The sequence below is a fragment of the Rana temporaria genome, chromosome 9 (assembly GCF_905171775.1).
Source record: "Rana temporaria chromosome 9, aRanTem1.1, whole genome shotgun sequence".
Lineage (NCBI taxonomy): Eukaryota > Metazoa > Chordata > Amphibia > Anura > Ranidae > Rana > Rana temporaria.
This window is the reverse complement of record NC_053497.1, coordinates 121,694,152-121,715,860: the sequence shown is the minus strand read 5'-3', so window position 1 is coordinate 121,715,860 and position 21,709 is coordinate 121,694,152. Positions and strand designations below refer to the sequence as shown.

General features: G+C 44.0%; 1 protein-coding gene across 2 annotated transcripts in view; it reads right to left on the bottom strand.

The window, feature by feature from the left end:
• CDK16 (cyclin dependent kinase 16) overlaps window positions 1–21,446 on the bottom strand; it is a 57,309-nt gene extending 35,863 nt beyond the window's left edge. Inside the window, exons 1-3 of one of the 2 annotated variants that reach the window (XM_040324357.1) lie at window positions 21,269–21,446; window positions 7,580–7,715; window positions 223–381 (exon numbers count right to left, since the gene is read on the bottom strand). In XM_040324357.1, the coding sequence (XP_040180291.1) occupies window positions 223–381; window positions 7,580–7,706 (286 nt within the window). In that variant the 5' untranslated portion in view covers window positions 7,707–7,715; window positions 21,269–21,446. The remainder of the gene's footprint in view (window positions 1–222; window positions 382–7,579; window positions 7,716–21,268) is intronic. The other variant, XM_040324358.1, reaches the window with a different exon arrangement.
• Between the last annotated feature and the right edge of the window lie 263 nt (window positions 21,447–21,709).

Here is a 21,709-nt window from a genome sequence, read left to right as displayed (position 1 = left end):
GGCAGTGGGGCCACACCTATCAGTATTCCGCTGTGCACACCTACAGGCTTATTTAGTAAGGCACTGTGCAAAGCCCCCAGCAGCCAATCAAATGTCATCTTTTGCTGATGAGACTTGGCAACAAAGAAATTCAATCATCCGCTACGGGTTACTGCACGTCATCATTTGCGACGCCTTACTGAATAGGCCCGATGGTTTTCGATGGAGCGCGCGCACACGTACCTAGTCGGCTGCTCCGGTTCAGGTAAGAGCTGAGACTCCTGCAGACGGCACTGTGGGGCCGGGGGATAGGCGGCTTTTGGAAGGAGCTGGCGGTGTAGTGGTGCAGGAAGGATTGCATGCTGTGGGACGAGAGGCTTCTCCCATTTCTGACGATGGGCTCTGAGGGGGGGAGGGGGGGGAGCGGGACAAGATCAAGGGTGGAAGGGGTAAGGAGGAAAGAAAGGATGTGGCAGGACAAAGATCAGATGCAGGAAGGAAGGAGAAGGATGGAGGCATGGAGACGAAGGAAGCAAAAGACGATGGAACAAGTAGCCATGGCACAGTTAGTAAAGAGACAAAGGAGAGAAAGGGTGATTACAATGGCAGACACAGTGGGAAATGACACGTTTAAAGGGGGATGAGGTGCCAGAGAGGGGGGGGGGGAACAGCAAGGGGAGAATAAAATTAACTTAAAAGAAAACAAAAATAATACAGATTAAAACGGAAAAACAAAACTAAATGAATAAAAATAAAAGAGGAAAAGAAAAAAATCTCGATTTTAACCCAAAACCAGCGAGCATGCAAAGCGGGCACTCACCATCGGGGGGGCCTCCTTTAAGAACTGGTTTGTGTGTAAACAACCTTTTCAAACGCATGCTTCAACAATCGATCAAGTGACTTACCACGAAAGCCCAAACAAACAAAGTTCCTGCCCTTGGCTTCTCTGAACTATTCATTTAACAAGCTTCTCCGCCTATAATTATTTCTAAATTGCAGTGAACAGGCAAGGAAAGCCTGTACATCAATAATAATTCCCTACTGCCGCTTAACCTAGCCACAGGGCGCTTCTCCACCCAATGGGTGTGTCAGAGTTGCTGAAAGCCGTCCACAAGATGACCTGTGGACAATATCACAACTACTGTATCTAAAGTTAGAGGAGGGCATTGCATGCACCTCCTGTGAGGTTTTGGTTAATCGGCAATAGCATGCCAACCTAGTGCTGACCTTAAAGGGGTTGTAAAGGTTTGTTTTTTATTTTCTAAATTGGTTCCTTTAAGCTAGTGCATTGTTGGTTCACTTACCTTTTCCTTCGATTTCCCTTCTAAATGTTTTTTTTCTTTGTCTGAATTTCTCACGACCTGTTCCTCCTCAGTAAGCTTGCCCCCATCATCCGAGCCGTTCTGGTTGGGGGTTATTCAGCATGCTCAACCCCTCCCTTGGGACTACATCACTGCAGGGAGAGGCTGCCTCCCCGCAGGGATGTTCTCCCAAGGAAGGGGGAAAGCATGCTGACTAACCCCCAACCAGAACGGCTCGGATGATGGGGGCAAGCTTAGTGAGGAGGAAGAGGAAGTGAGATATACAGACAAAAAAAAAAAATTAGAAGGGAAATCAAAGGAAAAGGCAAGTGACCCAACAATGCACTCGCTTAACGCCGATATACGTCGGCAGAGCGGCATGGCTGGGCATAAGCACGTACAGGTACGTCCCCTTTAGGATGCCCAGCCGTGGGTGGCAGCGCGCTCGCAACCCGGTCCTGAGCTCCCTGACCCGCGGACCCAATCGTAGTCGGTGTCCCGCGATTGGGTCACAGAGCTGAAGAACGGGAAGAGGTAAGTGTAAACAAACCTTTCCCCGTCCTTCCTAGTGAGTGTCACTGATCGTATGTTCCCTGTCATAGGGAACGACGATCAGTGATGTCACATACCACGCCCCCACACAGTAAGAATCACTCACTAGGGCACACTTTACCCCTTCAGCGCCCCCTACAGGTGTCAGTGTCATTTTCACAGTAATCGGTGCATTTTTATAGCACTGATCGCTGTAAAAATTATAATGGTCCCAAAATGGTGTCGCCACCATTACTAGTAAAAAAAATGTTTTCATAAAAATGCCATAAAACTATCCCATTTTTTGTAGACGCTATAAGTTTTGTGCAAACCAAACGCTTATTGCAATTTTTTTTACCAAAAATATGTAGAAGAATACGTATTGGCCTAAACTGAGAAAAAACAAATGTTTTTGGGGATATTTATTAACCACTTAAGCCCCGGACCAATATGCTGCTAAATGCCCAAAGGCGTTCTTACAATTCAGCACTGCGTTGCTTTAACAGACAATTGCGCGCTCGTGCGACGTGGCTCCCAAACAAAATTGGCGTCCTTTTTTCCCCACAAATAGAGCTTTCTTTTGGTGGTATTTGATCACCTCTGCGGTTTTTATTTTTTGCGCTATAAACAAAAATAGAGCGACAATTTTGAAAAAAATACAATATTTTTTACTGTAATAAATATCCCCCAAAAACATATATAAAAAAAAAAATGTTTCCTCAGTTTAGGCCGATACGTATTCGTCTACCTATTTTTGGTAAAAAAAAAAAAATCGCAATAAGCGTTTATCGATTGGTTTGCGCCAAATTTATAGCGTTTACAAAATAGGGGATAGTTGTATTATTATTATTATTTTTTTTACTACTAATGGCGGCGATCAGCGATTTTTTTCGTGACTGCGGCATTATGGCGGACACTTCGGACAATTTTGACACATTTTTGGGACCATTGTCATTTTCACAGCAAAAAATGCATTTAAATTGCATTGTTTATTGTGAAAATGACAGTTGCAGTTTGGGAGTTAACCACAGGGGGCACTGTAGGAGTTAGGGTTCACCTAGTGTGTAGGACTGACGTCATCGATCGAGTCTCCCTATAAAAGGGATCACTCGATCGATGCAGCCGCCACAGTGAAGCACGGGGAAGCCATGTTTACATACAGCTCTCCCCGTTCTTCAGCTCCGGGGAGCGATCGCGACGGAGTGGCTATAAACGAATAGCCGCGCCGTCGTCCCGGATCGCTCCCCGCGGGAATCCGACCGCCGCATGTAGCGGGGGGGGGTCCCGATCGGACCGCCCACCCGCTAGAAGGCAAGGACGTACATGTATGCCCATTTGCCTGTACGTGCCATTCTGTGGACGTACATATACATGCGGCGGTCGGGAAGTGGTTAAAGGAACCTATTTAGAAAAAAAAAAAAAAAAAACGAACCTTTATAACCCCTTTAAAGAATCAAAATCAATGATCCCTGCTGAACCAGAATTTTTTGTTGATCCATGTATGGGTAGGATGGTTGTACAGAAGTCAGAGGGGAAGTCTCCCCGCTGTCAGAATACAATAGCACAGCAAGGAAGATTCCCCCATCCACATCAAATAAAATGATTTATCTATGGGCTGCCTAAGAAATTAGGAGGTGTGCCAGAGAAGAACCAGGTGAACCTCACAACAGGTGCATGCACATGAGCTCGATATCCCTTACAAAGCCTGAAACAGGTAATAGGACATCTAAGAAGCACTACAGGGGGAGCTGAATTCCATTGCAAAATAACTAGCATTTAAAGTAGGTCTATAGTCACCATAGCTCCCATAACTGCATTTAAAATAGAAATATGGCCTCCCGATAAATAAAAATGAAACAAAAAGAGGCCTGTAATGTGTGAGATGTTCCCCCAAACAATGGGACTCTTTAAAGTTGATGTATACCCTCTCATATACCCAGTGAAGTGAACAGCCTCGGGTGATACAGAGATGAAACAAATCCTCCTACCTAAGTTTTACTTGTTTAGCTGCAGTCTTTTCCTCTCTACACCCCTTCAAAATGTTAAAATCTTTCTTCATCAATTAGGAGCACAGAGGAAGGGGCGGAGAGGCTGTAGCTACAGTGTGTAAGAGCTGATTGGAGGAAAGGCACACCACCCCCTTTTACACAGCAGAAGAACGGGGTTGTGAATAGACAAGCTCTGTGCTGAGCTCCCTCCCCCTCCCTCCGACACAAATGTATTTCATAAGTCAGGGAAACTTCTCAGAAGCAACTCATGCCGATAACAGAGGAACGAAGCACCAGAGAGAAACGACACATACACGGTTCAAATTTCGGCCGGTTCAGCAGGAACCAGACAAGTTTTAAACCTCTAATGGGCAGGTTGAACGATCGATCAACTTAGGTACAACCAGCCTGCCGTATTTTCATACAGTTATCGCTAGCTGATGCTACAGCTGTAAGCTATAATCATAGGCCCGGATTCTCGTAGGAGAGCGCATCTTTGTGCGGGCGTAACGTATCCTATTTACGTTACGCCTCCGCAACTTTGACTGGCAATTGCAGTATTCACAAAGCAAAGCTGCGGCGGTGTAGCGTAAATAGGCCGGTGTAAGCCCGCCTAATTCAAATGTGGAAGATGTGGGCGTGTGTTATGTAAATTTAATGTGACCCCACGTAAATGACGCTTTTTACAAACGGCGCATGCGCCGTCCATGAAAGTATCACAGTGTGCATGCTCCAAATTAACCCGTAAAAAGCCAATGCTTTCGACGTGAACGTAAATGACACCCAGCCCTATTCGCGAACGACTTACGCAAACGACGTAAAACGTGAAAAATTCAACGCTGTTCCGACGTCCATACCTAACATTGGTACGCCTCATAGAGCAGGGGTAACGTTACGCCGGAAAAAGCCTTACGTAAACGGCGTATTTGTACTGTGACGGCCAGGCGTACGTTCGTGAATCGGCGTATCTAGCTGGTTTACATATTTCTAGGCGTAAATCAGCGTACACGCCACTATCGGCCAGCGTAAATATGCGGTTAAGATACGACGGCGTAGGAGACTTATGCTGGTCGTATCTTATACAAATTCTGGCGTATCTGATTCTTTGAATCAGGCGCCAAGATACGACGCCTCAGACTCAGAGATACGACGGCGTGTCTGGAGATACGCCGTCGTATCTCCTACGTGAATCTGGGATATAGTCTTCTCAATAGCTTGGCAGAAGGGATTCCCCTGTCATCACTGTCTGTGTTGATAGGGTAACCATGTAAATTTCTTTCCTGCAACCCGTGGCTGCAGGAAAGAAGTTTGCACGGTGTATGGCCTACTTTAGAGCTTTGGAGAGTGATAAGTAAACACTACAGATGAATGTACTCTGCTCAGATTCTATGACTGAGGTTTACAACCACACTACCAGTAAAGTAGAACTGTAGGCAACACTTTTTATTTTATTTTGGATAGCGTAAGGGGGGGATTATAACCTGTCAGATTTTTACTTATTTCTTCTGCCATCTGTGTTGCATTGCAGAGATTTCCCTTCACTTCCTGTCCCATAGGCAAACAGGAAGTGAGAGAAAATCCCTGGCAATAAAGGGAATTCATTGGGGACCCCCATATTGGGTATGCACGCTTAGCTGAGCCCCAGTGTGCCCTACTGTGGCTTTTGGAGATTGCAGTGATCCTATCTTGGACAAAGGCACTGATGGCAACATGTTTTTACTAAAATAGTGGCCGTTTTAATGGTGCTTCTACCTCTGTTCATATGGATGAGCATACATGCCCTGCATTTCTTTGCTCCCCTGAAGAAGTAAAGCAGAATTTCTGAAACGCGTTAAGTATTGCCATACCATAAAACCACCGTTACAATGTTTGTGGGGCAGTATGATGTGAAATTCAATGATTTATATGTAACAAGCTCCCACAAGCACTTTATGTACTAATACAGCCATGTATATATTTTATGAGACTTTTTTGATAATTTGTTACAATAAAGCTTATCAAGAGGATATTTAATACAGTAATATCCTGTTGCTTTAAAGAGTACCATTTTGGGGGGAAATTCTCACATGTATACTAATTGAGGGATGAAGGCAACACTTTTTCTGTTATTGCCTCTATGCATGTAGTGTCAATCAGCACCTGGCCCCACCTACTCCTGCCCCCCTACTTCTGTAGCTGAACCCTTCCCATTGGGAAAACTGCCATGACATCTTTTGGCCGAGAAAACTGTCTGTGAGTATGCTCCATGGCAGTTTTCCCGACAGGAAAACCTCCGGGAATCCCGGTGGGGAAAAAAGAGAACGGGCCAGATCCAAAGTTACGTTGGCGTATCTATTGATACGCCGCGTAAGTTCTACAATGCGCCGTCGTATCTTTGTTTTGTATCCACAAAAAAGATACGCCTGAATGTGGGCTAGATCCTACCGACGTATGTCTTAGTACGCCGTCGGATCTTAGGTGCATATTTACGCTGGCCGCTAGGTGGCGCTTCCATTGATTTCCGCGTAGAGTATGCAAATTAGCTAGATACGCCGATTCTCAAACGTACGTCCGCCCGGCGGAATTTTTTAACGTCGTTTACGGAAGACTTTTTCCGGCGTAACGTTACCCCTGCCTCTATGAGGCGTACGCAATGTTAAGTATGGACGTCGCCGAATTTTCCGTCGTTTGCGTAAATCGTTCGCGAATAGGGCTTTGCGCAAGTTACGTTCACGTCGAAAGCATTGACTATTTGCGACGTGATTTCGCGCATGCGCACTGGGATACATCCAAAGACGGCGCATGCGCCGTTCGTAAAAAGCGTCAATTACGTGGGGTCATACTAGATCAGTGTTTCTCAATTCCAGTCCTCAGGCCCCCCCCAACAGGTCAGGTTTTCAGGATTTCCATTATTTTGCACAGGTGATTTGATCAGTTTCACTGCCTTAGTAATCACCACAGCCTTTTCATCTGAGGGAAATCCTGAAAACCTGACCTGTTGGGGGGGCCTGAGGACTGGAATTGAGAAACACTGTACTAGATTAACATACAACACGCCCACTCCAAGCCTACTTTGAATTAGGCGGGCTTACGCCGGCAGATTTACGTTACGCCGGCCCACATATGTGAGCAAGTTCTTTGTGGATACCCTACGAGCCACTGATTTACGGCGGCGTAGCGCATATGAGATGCGCTACGCCTGCCTAAATATACGCCCGTTTTTGTGGATCTGGCCCTACACGTTCTCTTTTTTCCTGCCAGGATTCCCGGCAGTTTCCCTATGGGAAACACTGCGGTGGAGCATACACACAGCCGGGTTTCCCGGCCAAAGCTCTCATGGCAGTTTTCCTGCTAGGAAAACCGGCCGTGTGTAGGGGGAAAAAGGTTCTCGGTTTTCCCGGCAGACTTTTTACCACCGGGAAAACCGATCGTGTGTACAAGGCATTACAGTCATGTAACATTCTACCCCCTGTCCTCAGAAAACACAAATAAAACGTTTGGATTGAATTCCACTTTAGAGCTTTTTAAGTTTCCTTTGCTTGGCAATCTTATGCACTTAAACTCTTACGCTAAGCCCCAACTGGTCCTCCCTCAACCTCTGCACACCTTAGGTTTTCCTTACCAACCTTCCACCTGGACCAGTTCATCAGCCGTCTTAGCCAATGCCCTTTCTTTTCATTTCACGATCCTCAACAAAAGGTAGTCAGTCTCCTTTGCCCTTACCAAAATTCCACTCACCTGTGCCCTCTCACCCATTAGATCCATCCTACCCTCCAGTTTTCAGTGGACGGGATCACTTACCATTATCACTGCTGCCATTGTCCTCCAGAGTGATGGGCTCTGAATGGTCTCCAGGGCTTTTTTCAGCTGTTCGCCCACCCCGAAGGGTCATGGAAAGCTGTCTTTTGATCTTCTTCATCCGGTCCATGGCTGCCAGCTGATGAAAAAAAGAAAGAAGATCATAGTATTAAAAAAAAAAAAATATAAAAAAAAAAAAAAGGATTATGAGGGCCAAATACAAACATTTGTGGTGGAAAGGTTCAAAATGGCGACACAAGCAATGTCATCAGTTGATGGTGGCAAGAAAAGATTGAATATAGAGATTCTATGAAGTCCCAAGAAAAGGAACCTGTCACATTGAAGACATAACAGAGCTAAGCACTGTTTATATATAACAAAGCACTATTGTCCAATAACTGGTGTAAGCTGCAACTAGAACAACTTCAAGCTTACACAGGTTTTTCCTCACTCCAGGCAGCCGAAGAGAGTATTGGAGGAGAGAAGAAAGTCTGGATATGTTGAAGGAGAAGGGGGGCATTAAAATGTACCCCCCCAAGGCAAGCACAGAACTACTTCAAGATAAGGTGTTGATGTCGTCACTAAACTAGGCAATTGACACATCCTTAGGGCCCTTTCACACGTGGACAGTATGGGCCAGATTCTCGTAGAATGGAGTAAAACTCCGGCGGCGTAACGTATCTCATTTACGTTACGCGGCCGCAAGTTTTACGGGCAAGTGCTTGATTCACAAAGCACTTGCCTGTAAAGTTGCGGCGGCGTATCGTAAATTCTCCGGCGCAAGCCCGCCTAATTCAAATGATCCAGGTAGGGGGCGTGGATCATTTAAATTAGGCGCGTTCCCGCGCCGATCGCACTGCGCATGCGCCGTCCCTAAAATTTCCCGACGCGCATTGCGCTAAATGACGTCGCAAGGACGTCATTGGTTTCGACGTTAACGTAAATGGCGTGCAACGCCATTCACGGACGACTTACGCAAACGACGTACTTTTTTAAATTTCGACACGGGAACGACGGCCATACTTAACATTGGTTGCCCCTCATATAGCAGGGGCAACTTTACGCGTCGCAAAAGCTACGGAAACGTCGTAAATTCACTGCGTCGACCACGCGTACGTTCGGGAATCTCGCGTAAATAGCTAATTTGCATAGACGACGGGGAAAACGCCGTCGGCGACACCTAGCGGCAGGAAAACAAATTGCATCTAAGATCTGACAGCGTAAGAGCCTTACGCCTGTCAGATCTAATGGATATCTATGCGTAACTGATTCTAAGAATCAGTCGCATAGATACGCCGGGCCAGATTAGGACTTACGACGGCGCAAATGGCGTTGCGCCGTCGTAAGCCATTTGAGAATCTGGCCCCAAGTCTGTATTTCATCCATCCGTTTTTGGATGAAATACGGACATACATGTATCCCTATGGGATAGCGGGTGTCAGCGGATGAACATCCTCCGACACCCCATCTCATCGGTCCCCGCTATGGTCCAATTCTGCAGACTGAGGAAAATCCTATTTTTCCATCCGTCTGCGGATCGGGTGAACAAGGATAGACGGTCCGTGTTCTTCCGATCCTCCCCATAGGGGAGAGCGGAGATCTGACAGGGCCTTTCATCTGCCTACTCAGCGGGGATCAACAGAGCGATCCCCGCTGTGCAAGCATATAAGAAAAGGTACGGATCCTCATGGGAAAGGGCCCTTAAAAGTACACATCTAACAATCTGTGTAAGCCAAACGGAGAATCTGATGAAAAATGTATGAACAGTGGTCACCATGAGTGAAAACTGAATCCACAGATATAGGCCACCTCTTGGTACTCTATCACTACTCACATTTGGGCGCTCTACCACCACCCAGCCTTTGGTGCTATGGCAACAGCCAAACCCTTGCCCCCTCTCGCAACAGCCAAACCCTTGCCCCTCTCGCGGCAGCCAAGCCCTCGCCCCTCTCGCGGCAGCCAAACCCTCGCCCCTCTCGCGGCAGCCAAACCCTCGCCCCTCTCGCGGCAGCCAAACCCTCGCCCCTCTCGCGGCAGCCAAACCCTCGCCCCTCTCGCGGCAGCCAAACCCTCGCCCCTCTGGCGGCAGCCAAACCCTCGCCCCTCTGGCGGCAGCCAAACCCTCGCCCCTCTGGCGGCAGCCAAACCCTTGCCCCTCTCGCGGCAGCCAAACCCTCGCCCCTCTGGCGGCAGCCAAACCCTCGCCCCTCTCGCGGCAGCCAAACCCTTGCCCCTCTCACAACAGCCAAACCCTCGCCCCTCTCGCAGCAGCTAAACTTTTTACTGCAAATATGGGTTTGATAAACAGTTGTGCTACGATCATGTGACAAAAAATTGCAACTGCCACCAATTTATTGTCCAGAATCTGTTCTTTCTGAAAATACATGCGGTTTAGAAGTTTTAATTAATCCTCAGGCCTAAAATAGGCATTTTAACATTTGTTCCCAAACAATAAAAACAAATAAGGCACTGGTAGACAAGTTGCCGCTTACCATTTTATTTTCTGAAAAATCCTACCTAGCTTTCCCCTTGTATGTAAGGGGAGTTATGTTTACCATATAGTATTTAAAGTCAATCTCCAGTTTTTAGGGTATGTTCACACCAGTTGATGCGTTACAAAGCAGCGGCAGGTTTGCGATGCGGGCCGGCTGGATCAGCACAGTGCTGATGTGTCAATCTCAACGCATGGCTCCATTCCCTATTTTTCTAAACAAACTTAATTGAAATGTCACACACATCTCATGGAGTTCAACTTGCCGTTGTGTTACTCAGTCCTTCACAGGGAGTTTTGTATTCTATGAATAAATACAGTTTCCTCTGATTGGCTAAGGCAGAGAGGCGGGCAGATGACGTCACAATCTGCAACTCAGCCATTCAGAGGAAGCTTTGCGTTCAATCATATAATACAAAGCTTCCTGTGAATGGCGGAGCATCACTCAGCCCAAATTTTCTAGGAGCAGGACAGCAAGTTCCCATCCCACTGCCAGAATACAGCCCTGTATACTGTATGTAGCTGTTTTTTTTTTTTTTTTCTAGGAGCACACACAGTGGGCACATCTAGTAGTGCAGGTAATAATTTGTCTGGATCCGCTTTTTAATACTTGCCTGTACTGTGCTGACAGCTCTTCATTATCAAAATTGGAGTAAAATAAATTGTGCACACTGCCTGTCCTAAAAAAGGGTTAAAGATTTCAAGGCCTAGGTGGTCTATTAAATGTTAATGAACCAGCGCTTAAGTTGTAATTTCCACTTAATGACCAGCGGCATACCCGTACGTCGCTGGACTTTCGGTTGTTATACCGAGATGATACCATTTTTTTAAGTCTTGAAAGTATTCAAAAAACACTGATCTTGGTGTTTTGAATGCTTTCAAGGGCAGAGAAGGGATTTGGGGACTTATAGACCCCAGATTCCTCCATAAAGAGTACCTGTCACAAAGGATATTTACATTCCTTTTTACAGCAATAAAATTGATCAATTTTTTTTTTTTTAAAGCAACATTGAAAAAAAAATAATAATAATAATTAAAGTGGATGTTAACCCGATTCATGAAACTTGAGCTGGGCACATATCTGCCATGTTTTCTTAGCTCTCTTTAAAACCCTAAGTCCCATGGCTTTCTCCTGCTCTGTTCTTCTGTTAGCAGCATGATAGCTTCTGACAACCGTGTTGGGATGGATGCTATAAAATAGATTAGCAGAGAGCACAGCTCTGCAAGTCTCTGCCTATGTGACGGGTGCCTTTCCTCCAATCACAGCTGTCTCACAGTGCATGGCAAGAATCCACACCCACAGGTGAATCAGGAAGAGAAAAAAGTCTAACACGATGTACACTTTCTAAACAGTATATAAGGCTGAAGACAGCAGATATGCAATACCTATGTAGGAGAATTTATTTCATCCCTGTGTATCATCTGAGGCTGTTCACTTCACTGGGTATATGTGAGGGTTTATTTCCAAAAAAAGGGAGGTAAAGTGCCCCTGTGCTAGCTCGCAAAGGCGAATGCGCCCGTCAGTCCCACACACACACACACAGCGATTGCCCCATACATGTTAGGTATCGCCGTGAATGTCAGATCATGGGCAGTAATTCTAGCCCTAGACCTCCTCTGTAAATCTAAAGTAGTAACCTGTAAAGTTCAGACTGTCATACAGGAGCCTTTAGTTGTACTTTAACAATAAGAGATTGTGCAGTTTCACAGCTGCTGCTATTGTGATTAATATCTTTCAACACCCAACAGATCTGTAGTTAGCAATTGCAGGCTTTGTAAATTTCTTAGAACAGGTTTCCTTTAAGAACAATACAGAATTCCCCAAAATATCTGTGGGGGTGTATATTCCTGCTATACTTATACAACCAGTAGAGCCACAATATCATCGCCATTGCTCTACGCTATTATCAGACTCGCCCAAATCAATCTAATCTATCTAGATTTTACTTTTTTTTTTTTTTTACTGAAACACAAAGAATCAAATGTAAAAAGTCAAGAATCAAAATAATGCACTATTTTCATTCGACCACTGAGAAATAGTCACAGATATCCCCATCAAATGCAGTGGGAAAACTACAATTTTCTGATTGCTCAGTAGGGTTCCTGTGTTCAATCAATTTCAGTTTAATCTCAATTTCTTCTTAAATAAAGTGTATGTAAAGTCACCTGTCCCATTATATCCCGTCAGATTCCCCCCCCCCCCCCCATTGATGTCCCATTGTGGAGATCTACCTTAACTTCCCGTCGCACAGCCAAACAGGAAGTAAGAGGAAATGCCTGCAAATTTAGGGAATTCCTTGGGGACCACCAGATCAACAGAACTTGTGTCCCCATTGGAAGATTTTTTCCTCCATTACTTTTCTGGGGACAACCCAAAATTTGGGATATTCTTTTATTTCCACTTTCAATGATAATGGTAAACAAGACAAATAGGGCGAATATCTAACCTGGGCACAGACAGCAATAAAACCTGACAGATATAATCCCTCTTCACTCTATCCAAAACAAAAAGTCACTTCAATCAAATTCATTCATTTTAGGTTGCCTTCAGTCTTGCAAGCATTTTTTGATCATAAAAAAATTGTTGAAATGGACACAAAACTGCTGCTATTGTATGGCCAACAAGATTATAATTTGGCATTTGTGAAACACCCGTACAGCTAACCAAGCTTGCTCACTGTTCTCTGAAGTTGACTGAATCACCCAAAACTAATCCTGGCCTTGTTAGGCATTTACGCCCATACTTTCACTGCATGTTCCTCTGAGACGTTAGCTCTGGGCAATGAGAAATGATCTTCAGGCCATGTTGAGGTTTATACCAGCGAGCCACAACTATATGTCTAGAATGATGAGGAGCAACAACCATGAAAACCAGACACAACTAGGACAAGCAGCTTAAACCACGGCCTGCCTTTCTGCAACCAGTCGTGACTTATGCCAAGGCACTGGTTGAGGGATATCTTTTGCCCCAGAGGTTCCAAAGAAATGAGACTGCTCAGGCAAAGTCATTGATTGGTGAACTAGCTATGACATCAGAGCTCCAAGATCCTCCAGTAAAGACCACCTGACCAGCAGTAGTAAGATTTTAGGTCGGATTCCTTTTGAACTTGGACAAAGAATTGGTCTTCTTTAGATGGGTATGAGGAAATAAATAGTCAATCAACAGTTTTCATTTTCCAACAAACCTTATTACTCCTACAGTACGGCATCATAAACGTTACTTACTTAAACAACTGAGATAAATATGAACTACAGTGTCTAGTATACTGTTTACTGCACAATGTTTTTTTTTGGAAATCCATTTAATAAATCTATACATGTCAGCTATACATAAAATCTTCTAGTTTTTCACTCAACGATAACAAAACTTTCTCCTTTCCAAAAAACAATATTCAGACATCCTCTGCAATCCTTGTAAATGAAGTCCTCCACTTCATCACAAAAACTCACCCTCTGCTTTTTCTATACATCCATTCCTCCTCTGTACCATACTCCGACATTTCCATTACCATCCAGTCCTCCACCATACCCATACATCAACTTCTCTTCTGTACCATACTCCGACATTCCCATCTTATCCAGTCCTCCACCATACCCACACATCAACTTCTCCTCTGTACCATACTCCGACATTCCCATTACCATCCAGTCCTCCACCATACATCAACTTCTCCTCTGTACCATACTCCGACATTCCCATTACCATCCAGTCCTCCACCATACCCATACATCAACTTCTCCTCTGTACCATACTCCGACATTCCCATTACCATCCAGTCCTCCACCATACCCTAACCACACATTCTCTGCTATTCCTATACATCCATTCCTCCTCTGTACCATACTCCGACATTCCCATCTTATCCAGTCCTCCACCATACCCATACATCAACTTCTCCTCTGTACCATACTCCGACATTTCCATCTTATCCAGTTCTTCACCATACCCATACATCAACTTCTCCTCTGTACCATACTCCAACATTCCTATTACCATCCAGTCCTTCACCATACCCATACATCAACTTCTCCTCTGTACCATACTCGGACATTTCCATTACCATCCAGTCCTCCACCATACCATACCCACACATTCTTTGCTATTCCTATACATCCATTTCTCCTCTGTACCATACACCAACATTATGACCTATCCCCCACTACATCCAGTGCTCTACCAAACCATAACCACACATTCTTTGCTATTCCTATACATCCATTTCTCCTCTGTACCATACTCCGACATTCCCATCTTATCCAGTCCTCCACCATACCATAATCACCATTCCTATACATCCATTCCTCCTCTGTACCATACTCCGACATTCCCATTACCATCCAGTCCTCCACCATACCCATACATCAACTTCTCCTCTGTACCATACGCCAACATTCCCATCTTATCCAGTCCTCCACCATACCATAACCCAGTGTTTCCCAACTCCAGTCCTCGAGGCACACCAACAGGTCATGTTTTCAGGATTTCCCTCAGATGAAACGGCTGTGGTAATTACTAAGGCAGTGAAACTGATCAAATCACCTGTGCAAAATAATGGAAAGCCTGAAAACATGACCTGTTGGTGTGCCTTGAGGACTGGAGTTGGGAAACACTGCCATAACCACACATTCTCTGCTATTCCTATACATCCATTTCTCCTCTGTACCATACTCCGACATTCCCATCTTATCCAGTCCTCCAACATACCATAATCATGCATTCTCTGCTATTCCTATACATCCATTCCTCCTCTGTACCATACGCCGACATTATGACCTATCCCCCACTACATCCAGTCCTCTACCATACCATAACCACACATTCTTTGCTATTCCTATACATCCATTTCTCCTGTACCATACTCCGACATTCCCATCTTTCCCACTACATACAGTCCTCCACCATACCATAACCACACAATCTCTGCTATTCCTATACATCCATTTCTCCTCTGTACCATACGCCAACATTATGACCTATCCCCCACTACATCCAGTGCTCTACCAAACCATAACCACACATTCTTTGCTATTCCTATACATCCATTTCTCCTCTGTACCATACTCCGACATTCCCATCTTTCCCACTACATCCAGTCCTCCACCATACCATAACCACACAATCTCTGCTATTCCTATACATCCATTTCTCCTCTGTACCATACACCAACATTATTACCTATCCCCCCCACTACATTCAGTCCTATACCAAACCATAACCACACATTCTTTGCTATTCTTATACATTAGAGCTGCATTAATCGTCAAGAATCGTTATCGCGATCTTTTTCCGTTGCCATTCTTGACACAGGGTTTCATGATCTTTGACATGAAAAGAATTTTCTCTCTGCTCTCAGCCAAAAGTCAAAGTCTGGGCAGCCTGCCAAGTTTTGAAAACATTCTTTATCAGTGGAAAGTTAAGTGTAAACATTGTATCACATCAAAGGAATAAACTTCTGTATGTAAATTAGGAACGTTTAACCACTTAAACACCAAACCTTTTTCTGACAGCTCTTTTCAAGTTAAAATCATTATTATTTTTTTTGCTAGAAAATTACTTAGAACCCCCAAACATAATATCATTTTTTAGTAGAGACCCTAGAGAATAAAATGGTGGTTGTTGCAATATTTTATGTTGCACTGTATTTGCGCAGCAGTCTTTTTAAATGCAATTTTTTGGGAAAAAATTACTTTAATGAATTAAAAAACAAAACTAGCCAGTAAAGTTAGCCCATTTTTTTTTTTTGTATAAATGTAAAAGATTTTATGCCGTGAGAATCGTGATCTTCATTCTAAGCAAAAAAAAAATCGTGATTCTCATTTTGGCCAGAATCGTGCAGCTGTACTATACATTCATTTATCCTCTGTACTAGAGTTGTCCCGATACCACTTTTATAGGACCGAGTACTGATACTTTTTTTCCATGTACTTGCCGATACCGATTACCGATACTTTTTTTAAAATGCAGCCTTGTGTCCCTAAATGCAGCCTTGTGTCCCCAAAGAGAAAGCCAAGCCCCCCCCCCCCCCCATCTAGTTGATTAGCGCTTGGGGAACATAACGGCTTTCATTTAACAGGTGATCTGTCTATCAAAGTGCCCGGGCAAGGGGGTGGGGCTATACATGACGAGGCACGGCGGGGAACACACAGCTATTCAATTGAAAGCGGTTATGTTCCCCAAGCGCTAATCAACTAGACGGCAGCGGCGGTGGGGCTTAGCTTTCTCTTTGGGGACTAGGCGGCAGTGGCAGCAGCTCTCCTCTCCTCCATACACGAGGACTGCTCTGCTCCGCTCTCCACCCGCTCTCGGGGGAGTATCGGGGGAAGCATCGGGAGCGCTCAGTATCGGTCCCGATACCGATTCTAGTATCGGGACAACCCTACTCTGTACCATACTCCATCATTCCCTCCTATCCCACTACATCCAGTCCTCCACCATACCATAGCCATACATCGACTTCTCCTCTGTACCATACTCCAACATTCCCATCTTTCCCACTACATCCAGTCATCCACCATACCACATAACCACACAATCTGTTATTCCTATACATCCATTTCTCCTCTGTACCATACGCTGACATTCTAACCTACCCCACTACATGCAATCCTCTACCATAACCACGCATTCTCTGCTATTGCTATACATCCATTTCCTCCACCATACTATAAACACACATTCTCTGCTTTTCCTATACATCTATTTATCCCCAGTACCAAACAGTACGTATATATTTTCACCTCTCCAATTAGATCCAGTACTCCACCACACATCCTCTGATATTCCTATATACAGTATCCACTAGGCCTCAATACCATATTCATACATCCCATAACATTAGATCCAGTACTCAGCCATACCATAACCATGTATCTTCTGCTATTCCTATACATCCAGTCATCCTCTGCACCATACACAGACATTCCCACTTATCCCATTAGACTCATCAGTCCTCCACCACACACTCTCTGCTATTCCAATACATTCAGTCCTCCTCAGTACCATACTCAAACATCCTCAACTATCCAATTAGATCCAGTCCTCCTTCATACCATAACCTCACATCTAGGTCATCCTCTCTACCTTGCTCAGACATTCTTACCTATCCCATTAGATCCAGTCCTCCACCATACCATAACCTGGCATTCCTGCAATTCCTACAAATCCAGACCTCCTCAGTATCATGCTCAGAAATCCTCATCTAGCCCATTAGATCCAGTGCTCCACCATACATCTTCTGCCATTCTGGTAAATACCCAGTCCCCCTTGGTACCATACTCATACATTCTCACCTAACCCACTGGAACGTGTCTTCCACCATACCCACACATCCAGGCGTCATCTATGTCATTGGATCCAGGCCTCCACCATACCATAACCACACACCCTCTGCTATTATTTTTCATATAGTCCTTCACTATACCAAAATAAGACAAGCTCTGCAATTCCTATACAAGCATCCTCTGCTATCTCTATACTTTCAGTATTCCACTTTGACATAAATATCCCATATTCAATTCTCCACTGTACCTTTCCTTAGTCATCCCTCGCTGTCCTAATAAATGCATTACATAAAATACAGACATTGAGGTTAACAAGTTGGGGCTAAGAAGAGAGTGAAGGGTCATTTAATTATCCAATCATGTGTAGATAAAATAAATAAAACGGAAATTTGCTTTTTACGCGATTGGATAATTGAAGTAAAACTTCACTTTTTTGTGTGAACATTCTCAACTACTTTCGAAAATTAGACTCAGTATACTATTCCTATACATCTGGTCCCCCTCCAGTGCATCCAGTCCTCCACCATGCATAAAAACTTTACAAATCCTATACATCCAGTCCTTCAATATAACCAAACTCTACTAATCCTATACACCCCGTCCTCCAGTATAACCAAACTCTACTAATCCTATACATCCCGTCCTCCAGTATAACCAAACTCTACTAATCCTATACACCCAGTCCTCCACTATAACCGAACTCTACTCATCCTATACACCCAGCCCTTCACTATAACCAAACTCTACTAATCCTATACACCCAGTCCTCCACTATAACCAAACTCTACTAACCCTATACATCCAGTCCTCTACTATAACCAAACTCTACTAATCCTATACATCCCTTCCTCCAGTATAACCAAACTCTACTAATCCTATACATCCCTTCCTCCAGTATAACCAAACTCTACTAATCCTATACATCCCGTCCTCCAGTATAACCAAACTCTACTAATCCTATACATCCAGTCCTTCACTATAACCAAAAACTCTACTAATCCTATACATCCCGTCCTCCAGTATAACCAAACTCTACTAATCCTATACACCCAGTCCTTCACTATAACCAAATTCTACTAACCCTATACATCCAGTCCTCCACTATAACCAAACTCTACTAATCCTATCCTTCATTATAACCAAACTCTACTAATCCTATACATCCAGTCCTTCACTATAACCAAACTCTACTAATCCTATACATCCAGTCCTTCACTATAACCAAACTCTACTAATCCTATACATCCCGTCCTTCACTATAACCAAACTCTACTAATCCTATACATCCAGTCCTTCACCATAACCAAACTCTACTAACTCTATACATCCCCTGTCCTCCACTATAACCAAACTCTACTAATCCTATACATCCCGTCCTTCACTATAACCAAACTCTACTAATCCTACACATCCAGTCCTCCACTATAACCAAACTCTACTAATCCTATCCTTCACTATAACCAAACTCTACTAATCCTATACATCCTGTCCTTCACTATAACCAAACTCTACTAATCCTATACACCCAGTCCTTCACTATAACCAAACTCTACTAATCCTATACACCCAGTCCTCCACTATAACCAAACTCTACTAATCCTATACATCCCGTCCTTCACTATAACCAAACTCTACTAATTCTATACATCCCGTCCTTCACTATAACCAAACTCTACTAATCCTATCCTTCACTATAACCAAACTCTACTAATCCTATACATCCAGTCCTTCACCATAACCAAACTCTACTAACCCTATACACCCAGTCCTTCACTATAACCAAACTCTACTAATCCTATCCTTCACTATAACCAAACTCTACTAATCCTATACACCCAGTCCTCCACTATAACCAAACTCTACTAATCCTATACATCCTATCCTTCACCATAACCAAACTCTACTAATCCATCCTATACACCCAGTCCTCCAGTATAACCAAACTCTACTAATCCTATACACCCAGTCCTCTACTATAACCAAACTCTACTAACCCTATACACCCAGTCCTCTACTATAACCAAACTCTACTAACCCTATACATCCAGTCATCTACTATAACCAAACTCTACTAATCCTATACACCCAGTCCACCACTATAACCAAACTCTACTAATCCTATACATCCCGTCCTCCAGTATAACCAAACTCTACTAATCCTATACACCCAGTCCTCCACTATAACCAAAAACTCTACTAATCCTATACATCCCGTCCTCCAGTATAACCAAACTCTACTAATCCTATACACCCAGTCCTCTACTATAACCAAACTCTACTAATCCTATACATCCAGTCCTTCACTATAACCAAACTCTACTAATCCTATACATCCCGTCCTCTACTATAACCAAACTGTACTAATCCTATACACCCAGTCCTCCACTATAACCAAACTCTACTAATCCTATACACCCAGCCCTTCACTATAACCAAACTCTACTAATCCTATCCTTCACCATAACCAAACTCTACTAATCCTATACATCCAGTCCTTCACTATAACCAAACTCTACTAACCCTATACATCCAGTCCTTCACTATAACCAAACTCTACTAATCCTATACACCAAGTCCTCTACTATAACCAAACTCTACTAATCCTATACATCCAGTCCTTCACTATAACCAAACTCTACTAATCCTATACATCCAGTCCTTCACTATAACCAAACTCTACTAATCCTATACATCCCGTCCTTCACTATAACCAAACTCTACTAATCCTATACACCCAGTCCTCCACTATAACCGAACTCTACTCATCCTATACACCCAGCCCTTCACTATAACCAAACTCTACTAATCCTATACACCCAGTCCTCCACTATAACCAAACTCTACTAATCCTATACATCCAGTCCTTCACTATTACCAAACTCTACTAATCCTATACATCCCGTCCTTCACTATAACCAAACTCTACTAATCCTATACACCCAGCCCTTCACTATAACCAAACTCTACTAACCCTATACACCCAGTCCTTCACTATAACCAAACTCTACTAATCCTATACATCCAGTCCTTCACTATAACCAAACTCTACTAATTCTATACATCCCGTCCTTCACTATAACCAAACTCTACTAATCCTATACACCAAGTCCTCTACTATAACCAAACTCTACTAATCCTATACATCCAGTCCTTCACTATAACCAAACTCTACTAATCCTATACATCCCGTCCTTCACTATAACCAAACTCTACTAATCCTATACACCAAGTCCTCTACTATAACCAAACTCTACTAATCCTATACATCCAGTCCTTCACTATAACCAAACTCTACTAATCCTATACATCCCGTCCTTCACTATAACCAAACTCTACTAATCCTATCCTTCACTATAACCAAACTCTACTAATCCTATACATCCCGTCCTTCACTATAACCAAACTCTACTAATCCTATACACCCAGTCCTTCACTATAACCAAACTCTACTAATCCTATACATCCAGTCCTTCACTATAACCAAACTCTACTAATCCATCCTATACACCCAGCCCTCCACTATAAAACTCTTTTTTTTTCCCCAGCCCCCTATACTCTAAATAAAAGATCCTTTGATATATATATATATATATATATATCACACCCAAACTGTGATTCCTATATATTCCTGTACAAGAAGTCCTCCCCATACCAGAAGCAGGCATCCTATGATACTCCTATATTAGAAATCCCCTGCTAGTCACATCCCTCCCTCCTATACACCATAACCTGACACCCCCTGCCATTCCTTTACATCCAGTACTGGACTCCACTATTGCTATACATCTCTATACCCAGTAATCCTCCTGTGCCATCCCTATCCATGCAGATCCTGAGCGGTGCAGTATAGTGATGACATCCCGATCCCCCCCTCCTCCTCCTCCTCCCCGGCACAGCCCTCTCCCCCCCCTGGCTCTCACCCGGTGTCTGCAGTGCAGGGGCTCGGTGACATGTAGTACGGGGTCAGTGACATGGAGAAGGCCCGGCCAGTTCTCTGTAATCCTCAGCCATTGTTCCTGTGCAATCCTCCCCCTCCTGCGTGCCGTCCATCCTCCTCCTCCTACTGCCCGGTGCTCTGTGCCCTCCTCTTCCTGCCACCCTCCCCGTGTGTGTGTGACACTCCCCGGATCCCCGACACAATGCATCACCCGGCCTGGATCTGTCCTATCCTACACATCGTACAGGATCGTCCTCTGCACTCTGTGTGTATATATCTATATATATACACAGTGTCAGAGAATGCAGAGGATGTGTATATATATACACAGTACATATCTACACACATATACATCCTCTGCACTCTCTGACACTCTGTGTGTGTGTGTATATATCTATATATATATACACAGTGTATGAGAATG